At 37.6% G+C, this 14,533-nt stretch overlaps 2 protein-coding genes across 12 annotated transcripts; one reads left to right on the top strand and one right to left on the bottom strand.

The window, feature by feature from the left end:
- Nucleotides 1–1,436: 1,436 nt before the first annotated feature.
- On the bottom strand, nucleotides 1,437–5,063 carry LOC147943235 (glycosyltransferase-like At2g41451). Of its 11 annotated transcripts, none has more exons than XM_087513065.1 (11): nucleotides 4,789–4,992; nucleotides 4,574–4,617; nucleotides 4,364–4,461; nucleotides 4,206–4,257; nucleotides 3,701–3,977; nucleotides 3,553–3,605; nucleotides 3,228–3,336; nucleotides 2,996–3,133; nucleotides 2,867–2,911; nucleotides 2,582–2,768; nucleotides 2,191–2,500 (listed from the first exon to the last, which is right to left on the bottom strand). In XM_087513065.1, exons 7-10 carry the CDS (start codon nucleotides 3,252–3,254, stop codon nucleotides 2,592–2,594), a joined length of 387 nt encoding a protein of 128 aa, XP_087369191.1. In that variant the 5' UTR covers nucleotides 3,255–3,336; nucleotides 3,553–3,605; nucleotides 3,701–3,977; nucleotides 4,206–4,257; nucleotides 4,364–4,461; nucleotides 4,574–4,617; nucleotides 4,789–4,992; the 3' UTR covers nucleotides 2,191–2,500; nucleotides 2,582–2,591. The 11 variants fall into 10 exon arrangements, 4 of the variants coding, with proteins under 4 accessions (XP_087369191.1, XP_087369189.1, XP_087369192.1 ...); XR_015598276.1 differs by lacking the exon at nucleotides 4,574–4,617 and adding an exon at nucleotides 1,437–2,050 and having other exon boundaries at nucleotides 2,427–2,500; nucleotides 4,789–5,004; XR_015598281.1 differs by lacking the exon at nucleotides 4,574–4,617 and adding an exon at nucleotides 1,437–2,050 and having other exon boundaries at nucleotides 2,427–2,500; nucleotides 4,789–4,997.
- A 310-nt stretch (nucleotides 5,064–5,373) lies between these two features.
- LOC147943234 (nuclear pore complex protein NUP93A-like) lies at nucleotides 5,374–11,353 on the top strand. Its single transcript, XM_087513026.1, has 12 exons — nucleotides 5,374–5,537; nucleotides 5,929–6,550; nucleotides 6,675–6,991; nucleotides 7,321–7,387; nucleotides 7,688–7,818; nucleotides 7,992–8,058; nucleotides 8,448–8,711; nucleotides 8,957–9,814; nucleotides 9,892–10,190; nucleotides 10,519–10,585; nucleotides 10,860–10,919; nucleotides 11,028–11,353. Exons 2-12 carry the CDS (start codon nucleotides 6,185–6,187, stop codon nucleotides 11,100–11,102), a joined length of 2,571 nt encoding a protein of 856 aa, XP_087369152.1. The 5' UTR covers nucleotides 5,374–5,537; nucleotides 5,929–6,184; the 3' UTR covers nucleotides 11,103–11,353.
- The last annotated feature ends 3,180 nt before the right edge of the window (nucleotides 11,354–14,533 follow it).

Below are 14,533 nucleotides of genomic sequence, written 5' to 3'. Positions count from 1 at the left end.
TGGTGCTATGCAGGATAGCTCAACTCAAGTGATACAGGCAACACTCCAGTACTTGTGGATGAGTCAGGAAAGTTACCGGTTTCGACAACAGCAAAGGAACCTCTGGAGGAGAATTTTGATCAGCAGATGGAGGAGGTCGAAAAAGAGGTGGGGGAGACAACGGTTGATGATCCTCAGCAGCAGACTGATGGTGATATGGAGGTTTCGGTGGAGGACCCTACCTTGGATCCAACGGATATTGGATCTCTCGGAGGAGAAACAGCAAACTCAGGTGCTGGCCCCGTGGAAGCGATACTTGGTTCAGATGCACCCGCTGTCATGGTTCCGCGGGCGGAAAAGGCTAACAAGGGGAAACCTCCTTTGGCTCTCAAAGGAGCTGCTTCCAGGAAATTGAATGTGTACTTACGCACAACACCAAGGAAACGCCCTGTCCCTAAAGAGGCGGGAGAAGGATCAAACATGAGGAACCCAAATCAGGAGAAGGATCCAACTGGTGGAGTCAAGCCACCCAAACCAACAGCGGATAAATGAAGATTTTAAGTTGGAATTGTCAGGTATTGGGGAATAAAGCAACTTTTGGGTATCTCAGGGATTTGTGGGGAAAGCATAGACCTGATTTTTTATTTTTATCTGAAACTAGACAGCCTATATCTGTTCTGGAACCTTTTGTTGGTCATTTTGGTTTTTCAAATTTAAAAACAGTTTTTCAAATTTCTGTTTTCAAATTTAAAAACAGAAAATATGATGGGGTCAAGTTCGATTTTTTTTCTTTTTCTTTCAGGCCTTTTAATTAGGACAGACCACCGCACATACCGCACGCAGTGCTACACTGCTACCCCTCGTCCCACTTGTGAACATGGATCCCTTTTGCTTTCATTTCTATCAATTATTTTTTTCAGTTAAAAGTTTTTTTGTATTTAGTTTTTTCTTTTGAGTTTTCTACACATACAATACATTACTTTTCGATATCATCATTAACATTATGTTAAATAGTAATATGTATATGCTAATAAATTTTTATCAAAGTTTAATAAGTGTTATTTAACACATTTCAAGCAAATTAAGAAAATATTGAATTTTACATATTTATCCTAATAAGTGGCTAATAATTTAAATTCAATAAAATAAAATGTAGATTTAAGGATAAATTAAAAAATTTAGCATAAAAATACATTGAAAATGGAGAATAACGCTCTTTATATATAAAAAAAATTTAAATAACTTATTTTTGTGAAACAGAGAGGGAGTAACAATTTTGTTGGAATCGTAAAATGGAAACATATGTGTACTAATTGTTGTAAAACCTTTTTGTTAATTATGATTTACTTCCGGACAAGAAAACAAAAGTGTGTGTCAAAATTAAACCTTTTAGTTATGATTTTGATGTGATGTGGTGGAATAAAACGTGTCATTATCAGAGATTGAAACACACACAATTAAGTAAAACAAGAAACAAGTATGTAAATTGAATCATTTAGTTCATGCATGTTTGCTTGAACACTTCGCAATGATAGAATATGAAGGTTCAGAAATGAAGTTTGAAGGCTCTGTCTTTAGCTAGGACATCAAAAGTTCTGGGGGACACTCTGAGAACAGCTGGGAATATTGTCTACTTGCGTCAGAGAAATTTCAACCAAGCTTTTACCCTTGTCATCCGAATCCCAGACCGGCCATTCAAAACTTGTCTGTAGAGACTCTTTATCATGTCTGCATCAGAAACCCTCGGACATGCAGCTGCAGATTTCGATAACTGTTTCTGCACTGGAAAAGCTGATCAGTGTCATATAGAATCTTGGTACCCTGACTTTAGAGCAGGTCGCTCTCCATATCTTTGGTTGACCCTAAAGCTGGCCTGGCATACAACCTCGTTTGGCCAACCTGACCATTTCACAAGCACCCGCAAACGCTCCCATCGTAATGAATTACTTTACAACAGCGTAGATCTCCTCATGCTGAAAACCATTCCCATGTTTGAGAAACAAAATAAGTAGTGAGAGACTCAACCTTCTCTGATTCATCCTAAAGATCCGAGTACAATACTCAAAATCACCTGTATCAGATCAGAAACAGGCCTTATGGATTATTTTTCGAAGGAAGAGCAATGTCTATTGACTTAAAAGGGGAAGAAAGAAAGGTAGATGCATGTCACAGAGAAACAAAATGACGAACAAAGTAAGGAGGCTTAAGAGGTAAAGGGAAACAACAGATTTTAAAAAGAATGAAATTATAGTTACAGACACAAGGATGAACCATACACACAAGGACACATTGATGCTTCAGAGTTAAGTCTTCAGTTAACACGTTTTTGTAGGGAAGCCCAAAGCTTTTAATAGAAATTCATCAAAAGCATTGTAGCTGAAGTGAGGATTAAACCGCAAATAGAAGTTGAAGATAACAAATCATCAAGAGATAAAAGTGAGTCTCACAACAAATCTAAAATGCGTGAACACATGAAAAAGCTCAAACCCTCAGGAGACAGGGCATTTGTCGTTCCATGACGCTGTCGCAAAAAAGATGGGATCAATGTCAGATTAAGAAAGCAAAAGAATATCTAAGCCAAGGTGAGAGGACAAGAACATACTTTGGGTTCTTCATTTGTAGTTCCATCGATGAGCACCATTGGGCCGAAGATGATCTTGAATCCGAGCAGCAGATTTTCCATTTGCATAGGTTAGAAAATAGTTTGGATTGCCACGAGTTGCCTTTTTATAGTTTCCATAGTAAACATCTCGAGGAAGATGTTTAAAATTCTTCTTGAACATTGATACCTACATGTTACAAAAAACACTTTGGGATATGTTATAGATACTCATAGGAGCATACATCTCAAGATATATAGGAAGCTCTATATGATAATGTTGTGTACCTCAGTGAAAGGTTCTTTGATATCATCTCGCTCAACGCTGCTCTCCTGAAACAAGAACATTTGCGAGTTATCCAAACCCGAAGGAAAAACCACAATTCCAATGTCTTGAAAGACTTTTTTCTAACTCACGTAATTTGCAAAGAGAACTTCATCCACCTCTGCAGGAACATCTCGGAGCAAATTTCTCAAGGAATATTCACGGGTTCCAGAAGGATGTACAAGCTCATCAGTGTCAAGATGCAGTATCCACTCCATACCAGCAGCATCCTAAGCAAAAGGAGAGAGAATGTGAAAAAAGTTGGCTATTCTATCATTTTTTTCTAGTGACTGACTGACTGAATAAGTCAAACGTAACAAGTACCCTTGCCATAGTGATGCCCATTTCCATATTCAAGTTTTGTTTCACGAACAATTCGTAATTACACGGTTTGTAGAAAAACTTCGCCAACCAAGTCTCATTCCATATCCGGCTGTAAAACCAAAATGAGATGGAACTTCAAAAATAACACCTCTACAACAACCATTTCACTTTTAATATATCAAGATAGCACACCAATCAATTATACCACTATTTCTAGGCTTTGTCTAGAAAAACAGATCAGTTGGTTCCTTTATGTCCTTCATATCTTTACCTAGATAGCTCTAAATCCATAACTTAAGGACAAAACAAAACACAAGAATACTACCTCTTAGCTTGCTCTTCTTCTAGTTCTCTTGTCCTGTATATAAAATTTACACCCTGCAAACAAATAATGTCACTGTGAATTACAACATAAAAGACAAAATCAGGATTCACGAACAGAGATCAATTGTAACAAAAAAAAGAAAGCTCACAGGGATGGTCTCCAAAACTCGAGATGCATTTGGGGAAGCAGCAGTGCCTTCAACGAAGAGATAAAAAGTTGAAACTCCAATGACCCTGTGATAATATATCCATGGCAGTGTCTGCTCTAATCCAGCTGAAGTACTCGTCGTTATAAATATCCATGGCAGTGTCTGCTCTAAGACCAAAACGAACCTTTTTCTGGTGTGTGTATGTTACAGCAGCAAGAGGTATCTCAGCATACTGTGTATCAGCAGGGACTATTTGATAAGTGATTGCAGCCAAGATCTACAAAAAGCACACGCCAAATAATCAATTGAGATGCAGTAAAGCAGACAATCTTAAATGGGATGCATTGGTAGATTAAATAAAACAGATTCTGCCTATTGGAACAAAACAGCAAACTCCTAAGTGCATAAGATTTTCAAATTGTGAAAAGTTCATAGAAAATACATATCTTTAAGCTGCTTCTGATCAAGAACTAACGAGAGAAAATCACCAAAGGTTCTTAATTACCTCATCTGAGACTCCACCAAGCGTGGACTTCAAAACCAATGAACAATACTTTCTGCAATATAAGTGCGATTAAGAAAATGGGTTTTATTCTCAACAGAAGTCCAACTTGAAACAACTAAAGAAAGGTTATGAACTAATGATAAAGAGAAGATTTATACCCTTTAGAGACACATCTCTCAAGAAACGCAGATTGTTTCGCAGTGTTTGAAGCGTATCTCATGTCAGGTAGCTCTTTGCTATATAACCTCAACACTTGCTGAAAGAGTTTAAGTTACTAAAATTAATGTCTTTTTTCTCATAAGAAATTAACTGTAAGAGCAGCCTAGACAGGATTAAAAGAAAACCAAGAAACATGTTAGAATGATTACCAACACTCTTGGAAAACAATGTAGCAACATCAAAATATGCGCCTCTGTAATGACTTATATCAGCTCTTATTAGCAATGGCAATGACCACAGAGGGTACTTTAAAAACAAATATGACTAAAGCTAGATGCTCCTTATATCTGCTCTCTAGGATACTACTAGATTCATAGTAGATGGATAGATAAGTTTAAAAAAAAAAAAAAAAAAAAAAACTCACACTTGAACATTTGAGTTTTTTTAAACCAAACATGTTACGCCTCAGAACGCATCTCACAGGAACAAAACATGTTACGGGTTGTTGTACATCGTAAGAAGCTCTCTTACGAGCTGCCATGGATCGGAGGATTCGTTGGGCTCGTTTCGTTCCCCACGATCTGGATTTGAGTTCCAAATTAAACTCGTTCTCTCGTCTGAGAAAAATATTATAGCTTTTTATTTTTATTTTTATTTTTATCCCACTCTCTCGATCTCAGGCAAAAACAAAAGTGAACCAAAAAAAACAATTAAAATTAAGTCGGTTATTAGCCGGTTTAGTCTAAACGCGGAACGTAATTAATTTTTTTTTTTTTTTTTTTTACGAAATTAGAAATTCAGTTTACTTGCGTAATCAAGAAATTACATGTAAGTAACAAAAAAAAAAAAAAAAAAAAAAAAAAAAAAAAAAAAAAAAAAAAATTCAGTTAATTGCGTAATCAGCTAATTAAGAAATTAAAACTAAACCGGTTATTAGACCGGTTTAGTCTAAACGCGGAAACTTAATTCGTTTTTTTTCCCCTTATAAACAAAAAAAAAAAAGAAAAAAGAAACATTCATCGTCTTCAACCTCTGAACATCCCTTTTTTTTTCGTTTCCCTCTGAACATTCATCGTCTTCGCTGACCTAATTGTGTGTTTCTCTCAGTCTCAGCTTTATCACAAGACTCACGCAAGCCTCAAATAAATAAACTCGCAAGTTTGTTTTCCTCAGGTACATCGGTTCATCTTCAACCTCGAAATTTTTTTTGGTTTCCCGTTTAGCTTCGCATGACCTAGGTTTTTCAGATTTCGCCTGTTCGGTTTTTTTTTTCACTAGATTTGATTAGTTCTCAGGGCTCCTGGTGAATTTTTTTTAGCGAAATCCCCAAATTGATTTTGGCGGGAAAATCGATTACTTACCTAATTGTTCATCCTAGTTTGTTTTTGTATGATGATCGTTGTTCTAGTGACTTCGCCTGTTCGGTTTTTTTTTTCCACTAGATTTGATTAGATTAGTTCTCAGGTGAATTTTTTTTAGCGAAACTTTATCCCCAAATTGATTTTGGCGCCAAAATCGCCTCAAATAAGCTCTGATGATGATGATGATGATGTTTTTTGAACAGGATGACTTCTTCTCCTCCTCCTCCTAATCCTCTTGTCCCTGAGGAGGAGAAAAAACTAATCTCGCAGCATGTTAGTTTTGGCTTGAACTTTAACAAATTTGCTCACATCAACTTCAACTCTACTCATCACTTTCAAACACTTTCTAAAAAACGCAACCCAGCCATAAAACTCAATACTCCTGTGGTGATTACTTCTATTGTTGCAGCAGTGGTTCTTGCTCTAGGTTTGCAATTCCTAAAAAAAAACTAAAAAAACATGTGCCGTCTTCTCTTTTTTCTCTTTTTTCTCTTTTTTTCTTTGACAAAAACTTGGAGATTGCGGGATATAAACACGGGCGCAGAGCTGCTTTTGCAAGAAGGTCACAGTCGCAGTGTCTATGGAATTGCATTTCAACAAGTTGGAACATTAGCAGCTTCTTATGGGCTTGATTCAGTGAACTTCTCTCCTAATGGTTATCACTTGGCATCTGGTGGTGAGGATAGTCAGTTCCCTACTTGGGATCTAAGAATGGGAAAGTCATTGAACATTATCCCTGCTCATGCTAACCTTGTGTCTCAAGTGAAGTATGAACCACGAGAAGGCTACTTCCTGGCCACTGCCTCATACGACATGAAAGTCAATGTAAATACTTCTCTAGTTCTGCTCTTAACTTTGGTTCTAGCTACTGCTTCTTCTGCTGATCGATTTTTTAGGGTTGTTGATTTTAAATTTATTTTTTCTTGGTTAAACAAAAAAAAAAACATAGGGTTCTTCTGTAATCATGTCGGATGCGTATTGTACGGATTGTAAGAAGGAGACGGAGTTGGTGTTCGATCACTCCATTGATGAGACCTCTGAGTGGCGTACCTTCGCTAATGAGTCTTCCAACAGCGATCCCAACCGTGTCGGTGGTCCAACCAACCCTCTTCTCGCCGATAGTGCTCTCACCACTGTCATCGCCAAGCCCAATGGTTCCTCCCGTGATTTCTTGTCTTCTTCTCTCGGGAGGTGGCAGAACCGTAACTCCAACTCCGATCGTGGTTTGATTCAAGCCTTTAAAACTATCGCCACCATGTCTGAAAGGTAGTCCCATTTTCTGATTTTCGTTTATCACCCCCCCTTCTGAGATATTGGATTTGGACTTTACAAAGCATTGAAAACGTTTAGATCACATGGTTTCTTAATGAGAGTACATGGTTTATGCAATGTTGTCTCCGCTTGGTGATTGGTCTTTGTATGTGCTTGCTTTGATTTATATCACGCAGCTTTCGTTATTTGGGGATCCACCTCTTGCATTATTGTTACACGTTTGAGAACCCACATTGTCAGTTACAGAACAAAAGGAGGTTCCTTTTTTAATGTTTCATTGATTCTGTTGTCTTTTTGGTTGTTGTTGTTGTTGGACATTACAGACTACTCGCACGGGAGGGAATCAATGCAGAGCAACTAGCTCGTGATCTTAAATCTTTTGAGCTCAAGGTGAATATTTCTCTTATTCTACATTTCATCTTTAGTTGTGATTCTGCTTCTAATGTGCTTGAATGAATACTTTGTGTTTCTTTTGCCTTGAGATAAGAATAAGTAGTTTTGTTTTTTTGCAAACGAATTCATCATCTCTTGCTGTCGTCTGCTTATTGGTATCGAAGACATTAGACTCCTTCCTTTGTATGCTTGCTTGCTTACACATCTCTCAGTTTGCCTTCAGCTTTTCAAATGTGATTAATTTGTTGGCTGCATTGAATTTGTGGTTTCATAGCTCTCTACTTGCTGATATTGCAGAGAAGGTTCTGCTCTAACCTCGGGATGTCCAACCATGCGGTTAAAGCTGCTCAGTTGGAAGCGTTATCGAAGAAGCTCAAGGCTAAAACCCTAAGGAACGAAGCTCCTTCTCAGTCTATTGCTGCCACTAGGTAATCCCCTTCACCTTCAGTTTTATATTTTCAATCAGTTGTGGAGTGCTAATTTGGGTGGGAGAATGAAACAATTGAAATGTTCCTTCATTACTCAACCTTTCAAATGGGAGTAGCTAGTGTCCACAAGCAAGTGTTGATTCTATTGTCTTTGATGTTGTTGGACATTGCAGACTACTCGCACGGGAGGGAATCAATGCAGAGCAACTAGCTCGTGATCTTAAATCTTTTGAGCTCAAGGTGAATATTTGTCTTATTCTATCTTTCATCTTAAGTTGTGATTCTGCTTCTAATGTGCTTGAATGAATACTTTGTGTTTCTTTTGCCTTGAGATAAGAAGAAGTAGTTTTCTTTTCACATGGTCCTCAAACAAATTTCTTTTTTTAAGTTGTTTTTTAGCAAACGAATTCATTATCTCTTGATGCTGTCCGCTTATTGGTATAGAAAGATTGATTACTTATTACAGAGGCGCATATTTTGTTGTTTCCTACTTAAAAGTTGTCAATTGTATATTTGTACTATGCAATCAATAATCTTTAAAAAGACAATGGATATGGATGATTGGCTTAGTGACAGGATATATTAGAGGGTTTGGATGCTAAATATTGCATGTGAATTTGACTTGGCAGGATGATTGGAGAAAAGAAAAACGTGACTTCCTTCAGAGCCTCAGCAGAATATCAATGCTACCTAAAACGAATTTCACTGATACAAGCAGAGAGGCTCATGCTGGTCAACTAGTGCCGGTGGCTTCAAGTCCTCGAGTGTCCTCAATACCAGGCAAAGAACTTGTGGCTCTGGCTAACATACCCATTCATGAGAAAAAGGCATACATCTATGGAGAGGTTGTGAAGAAACTTAACACTTCAAAAGAACGAGGCTTGCCATTTAGAGTAAGGATTTCCTATACCTTGACTTAAAACTTAGTACTAGTTCACTTTCCTTGAATTACTGTCGATACGTCTAGCTGAAAACTATTAATTTCCCCTAACTACTTTAAGAAGTCAAGCTAGAATTGTTATAACTTTTTGTTCGGTATGCACTCTACCTCTTATGCAGCAGCCATTTTAACTGGCTACCCTCATATTGACTGTTTGGGTGTGCTTTCTACTGATCCTAGTTTTGACTTTTTGTACAGCCTGCTATGTGTTTTAAGGACGCTTATGATACTCCTGGTGCTGAGGTAACTCGCGGAAAATCAGTCAACATGCAGAAGAAACTTTTACTCTACACCATCATTTCTGGCTCCCGTAGGCAAATTGAGCGCATACTGAGGGATCTGTCTACACTATTCAACACAATTGAAGATTTCTTATGGTTCAAATTATCATGCATAAGGGACGTCACTGGTGGATCTTCATCTGTGGTCCTGAATGATGGCCTTGCACCGTACAGTTTAGATGATCTTCAGGCCTATCTCAATAAATTTGAGCCTTCATACTACACGAAGAATGGTAAAGACCCCTTGGTATATCCATATGTTTTGCTTCTCAGCATTCAGTTGCTACCAGCTATCATGCACTTATCCAAAGAAGCAGGAGATGGAGGGTATAATATCGATGCTCTTCATATAGCTATTTGTCTAGTGGACCATTCCGTTTTACCAGAAGGCTCTGGGACTGGCCACAAACTAAGTGTGATGGATCCTAATGCTGAGGCATCTAGCATGATAAGGCAATATGGGTCAATGTTTTTGCATCATGGAGATTTCCAAATGGCGGTAGAGTATTATGCACAAGCTGCTGCTACTGTAGGTGGGGGACAATTAGCTTGGTCTGGAAGAAGTAATACGGATCAACAGAGGCAGAGAAACTTTATGCTGAAGCAGCTGCTGACTGAGATTCTGCTTCGAGAAGGTGGCCTTTACTTTATGCTTGGGGAAAGAGGTTCTGGTGAAGAAGGTCAGCTTGGAAGGTTTTTTACTGATTCTAGATTGCGACAGCAGTTCTTGGTTGAAGCTGCGCATCAATGTCAGGAAGCTGGATTATATGACAAAGTAAGTAACTTCTCATCTAACATTGTTTGGAGCCTAAGTCTTTTATAGAATTTTCACCATGGTTTTCATTTTCCCAGTCCATAGAAATACAGAAGAGAGTCGGTGCATTTTCGGCTGCCTTGGAATCTCACTCCATCGATGAGACCTCTGAGTGGCGTACCTTTGCTAATGAGTCTTCCAACAGCGATCCCAACCGTGTCGGTGGTCCAACCAACCCTCTTCTCGCCGATAGTGCTCTCACCACTGTCATCGCCAAGCCCAATGGTTCCTCCCGTGATTTCTTTTCTTCTTCTCTCGGGAGGTGGCAGAACCGTAACTCCAACTCCGATCGTGTTTTGATTCAAACCGTTAAAACTATCGCCACCATGTCTGAAAGGTAGTCCCATTTCTGATTTTTTCGTTTATTCCCCCCCTTTTGAGATCCCCTTCTGAGATATTGGATTTGGACTTTACAAAGCATTGAAAACGTTTAGATCACATGGTTTCTAATGAGAGTACATGGTTTATGCAAAGTTGTTTCCCGCTGGAGATTGGTTTTTGGATTTATATCACGCAGCTTTCGTTATTTGGGGATCCACCTCTTGCATTATTGTTACACGTTTGAGAAACCACATTGTCAGTTACAGAACAAAAGGAGGTTCCTTTTTTAATGGTTCATTGATTCTGTTGTCTTTTTTGGTTGTTGTTGTTGTTGGACATTACAGACTACTCGCACGGGAGGGAATCAATGCAGAGCAACTAGCTCGTGATCTTAAATCTTTTGAGCTCAAGGTGAATATTTGTCTTATTCTATCTTTCATTTTTAGTTGTGATTCTTCTTCTAATGTGCTTGAAGGATTACTTTGTGTTTTTTTTTGCCTTGAGATAAGAATAAGTAGTTTTGTTTTTTTGCAAACGAATTCATCATCTCTTGCTTTCTTGCTTACACATCTGTCAGCTCGCCGTCTGTTTTCAAATGTGATTAATTTCTTCTGCCACTATATGATGTTTTTTTCTAATTTTTTTTTTTTTTTTTTTTTTTGCCGTTTTTAAATACTCTTCAAAGACAACATTTGAGGATGTGTTTCCTGCTGAGGCGACGAGCGTTGAAGAATACCTGCAACAGGTACTTTTGTTTCTCGGATGTTTACTACATATATTATAATATAGATTGATTGTCTTGGTTGGCGATGCATGGCCATTATGATGTGTGTTGTTTATTGTTTTGTTTTAGGTTCATGAAATGGCTATGGTATCAGCTATACAGGAAGCCCAAAAGGATAATGTTCGAAGCTTTAATGACTACTGATAAGCCATACATAGTGTACACAAGGAAGAAGACACGTGCGACTGAAGCGTAGGAGAGGAAGGAGCACGTGACTAAGATTGTATATAAGACTTTACTCTGTTCGTTATTCAGTTTTATGCATTGTTTGGTGATTGTTAGCGACGTATGTGTTGCTCTGGAATCGAGTTATTGATCCGGTGATGTCCCGGAGGCTCATTCCGTTATAAACATTGTATCCTTCAGATAAGAAATAAAGATTACGTATTCATTCTTATCAACTACATGATGAAAGTGCTGGAGGTTTGTATTCTTGCTATCCATATTTCCACTTTAACTTTATTCGTTACTTCTTTTTCCTCCTAGTATTTGGTTTCTTCTCGTTATGCTTTTGCATAGAAAGATTGATAACTCATTACAGAGGCGTTTTGTTGATTCCTACTTAAAAGTTGTCAATTGTACTATGCAATCAATAATCTTTAAAGAGACTTTTCATGGATATGGATGATTTGCTTAGTGACAGGATATATTAGAGGTTTTGGATGCTATATATTGCATGTGAATTAACTTGGCAGGAGGATTGGAGAAAAGAAAAACGTGACTTCCTTCAGAGCCTCAGCAGAATATTAATGCTACCTAAAACGAATTTCGCTGATACAAGCAGAGAGGCTCATGCTGGTCAACTAGTGCCGGTGGCTTCAAGTCCTCGAGTGTCCTCAACTCCAGGCAAAGAACTTGTGGCTCTGGCTAACATACCCATTCATGAGAAAAAGGCATACATCTATGGAGAGGTTGTGAAGAAACTTAACACTTCAAGAGAACGAGGCTTGCCATTTAGAGTAAGGATTTCCTATACCTTGACTTAAAACTTAGTACTGATATTGTGGTTTCATAGCTCTCTATTTGCTGATATTGCAGAGAAGGTTCTGCTCTAACCTCGGGATGTCCAACCATGCGGTTAAAGCTGCTCAGGAAGCTGTGCAAAAATCTGAGGAGTTTGACATAAGGTACGTTTCAGTTATCTCTCCCCAGATACTCGTGACCAAGATGGACATAGCAGAACTGAAAGATCGTTATTTGGGATCTTGCAGGAGGAGTCCTATATCAATAGCGGCAGTGGTCATTTATATCATAACCCAGCTTTCTGATGACAAGAAGACTCTCAAAGGTTTGTAAACTTTGTAAATTTGTAAATTTACATTTTCTCATCTCTCTTGCAAATTTGTAAACACCTTCAAGAAAGTCAAAATTGAACATTTTGGATGGTTTCGAAGCTCGGAGATGATTGTGGAGGTATCGCTGAGGCTGCTTGAGATTCACCATCAAGATCATACTCCAACAGTCTCCTTTGAGATGATTTCTTAGTAATGCTTGAGTTTGAAGAGTTGTGAGCTGAAGTTACCACTGAGCTGAAAACACCTGCTTCTTTTAGCTCTTGGATTATAACATGTAAAAAGATTGGAAAAGATTTTTGTTGGATCAAAAGAACTCAAGAGGATCATGTAATGTTTTAGATTTGGTATTGTAAAACTAACTGACCATTGGTGTATAAATGCGAGTCAAAATCCCCTTCCTAATAAGTTTTAGGATCATATTCTCGTCAGTCCATACAACTCTTTCTCTGTACCATTGGAGCATTTCCTCTGAAGTTGATGTTGAAGCAATGATGAATGCCTGCAGATAGAAAAAAAAAAAGGAGAAATACAAAGATGTGATGAATAAGAACTATACAAGTAACTAAAAGAATAATAAATCCCAAGCTTACAGATCTGTCAAACTCTAGCATGAAACATCTCTTGACATCTTCTTTTGTTAGTCTTGTCCATTTGGATGAGCTTCCAAGATTCACCGCTTTGCATTGTTCAACATCGTTTCTTTTGCAAATTGTGGGAAGAGGATCCTTAGTTATATCCACTTTGGAGGAAGAACCATCGTTCGATTGCTTTGCAGAGCTGAGAGTCAAGTCTAGTTTTGCTATCTCAGAGTCATTATTCTGGTTTGCCCTAATCCTTTTGGATTGCAGAGAAGACAGTGAAGCTTCCCAAGATCTCTTCAACCCCGGTGTGGAACATTTGGTCTCACTATCAGCTGTGGTAGCTTGATCTGGAGAACTCACGTTGTTGTATTCCTTTCCAGTGCTGGAGTCTATTGGACTTCTGATACTGGAGAGACCTATATGGCACATTATAACAGAAAATTTTAACAAAACTCAAATGCTTCACAATATGGTATTACACAAAAGGAACCTGCGTGAGTTACTTCATCTATTTGTAGCCACATTTTCTTAGGCTATTTGATGAAAACAATTGAAACAAAATAAGGGTATTAATCATAGAAAGTAGTTTAAAAGCTTACAGTCAAGATATACGCTTTCACCAACGCTCTCTCCAAGTTTAACCGAATCTCCACCCACAGGACCTGTCTGCAATATAATTATTTCTTGCTGACTGTGGAGATCCCTCGCACTAATATTTCCATGAAGAGGGAATCTCAATGTTTGCAGGATTAAGTAAAAAAGATTCATTTTTACAAATGAGAAAGCATGAGAGTTGAACCGCCGGGAAAACACAAGGCTTTTCGAATAGTAGACTTAATGTGCAAACTCTTTGCTTTTCCTTTGTGGTCTACCTCTGCTAATTTTATATATCCTTGCATAATTCGTAAAGATTTACAAGAAACCGAATATCAGAAGATGGTATAGTTTGCATCCAACAAACTATAAGATAAACTCCAAGAATAATAAACATAGTTTACCCTAAGGTTTTGACGAGGTTCCTAGCAATCTTTGGTAAAAGTGTAAAACCAGTTGCAGAAAGAAGACAAAAAAGTGTACAATTCTATAAAACACTTAACGCTGGTATGAAAGATCTAGACATTTACTATTAAGCATAAAACCTTAGGTAAAGCATTGTACAATAAGAGATATTACAATTTCTCAAACTGTTTCCAATAGGAAATGCAGAAGTTTAAGTGTCAAAAGAGTGAAGACCAAAACGAACCTTTTTCTGGTGTGTGTATGTTACAGCAGCAAGAGGTATCTCAGCATACTGTGTATCAGCAGGGACTATTTGATAAGTGATTGCAGCCAAGATCTACAAAAAGCACCAATTGCATATATATTTAGACCAAAATACGAAAATATTTTAAATAAACATATATCTGAAAGTTTTAGATATATTTGCTAACTTCTTTCCTTACTAGTCAGTTTTTAATATTTTTAATATTTCTTCATTAAATGATTTGAATTTAATGATATATTTGCTAAAGTGATTATTTTGTATGGACTTCAATTACAAAATTATATATCTATCTAATTATATAAAGTTGGGTTTTGAAAGTTAGTCATTAACAAGATTTTGACATGTGTCAAGTTATCAATCTTAGATTTTGACATGTGTAAAACGTTAATATTTAATAGGAGGAATTTGATTACAAAAAAAATATTTATATTTTGT

Source organism: Camelina sativa, chromosome 5 (genome assembly GCF_030686135.1).
Source record: "Camelina sativa cultivar CO46 ecotype springtype chromosome 5, ASM3068613v1".
In the NCBI taxonomy this organism is placed as follows: domain Eukaryota; kingdom Viridiplantae; phylum Streptophyta; class Magnoliopsida; order Brassicales; family Brassicaceae; genus Camelina; species Camelina sativa.
Note: the sequence above shows the minus strand (reverse complement) of the source record. Positions and strands in the feature narration are given on the sequence as shown.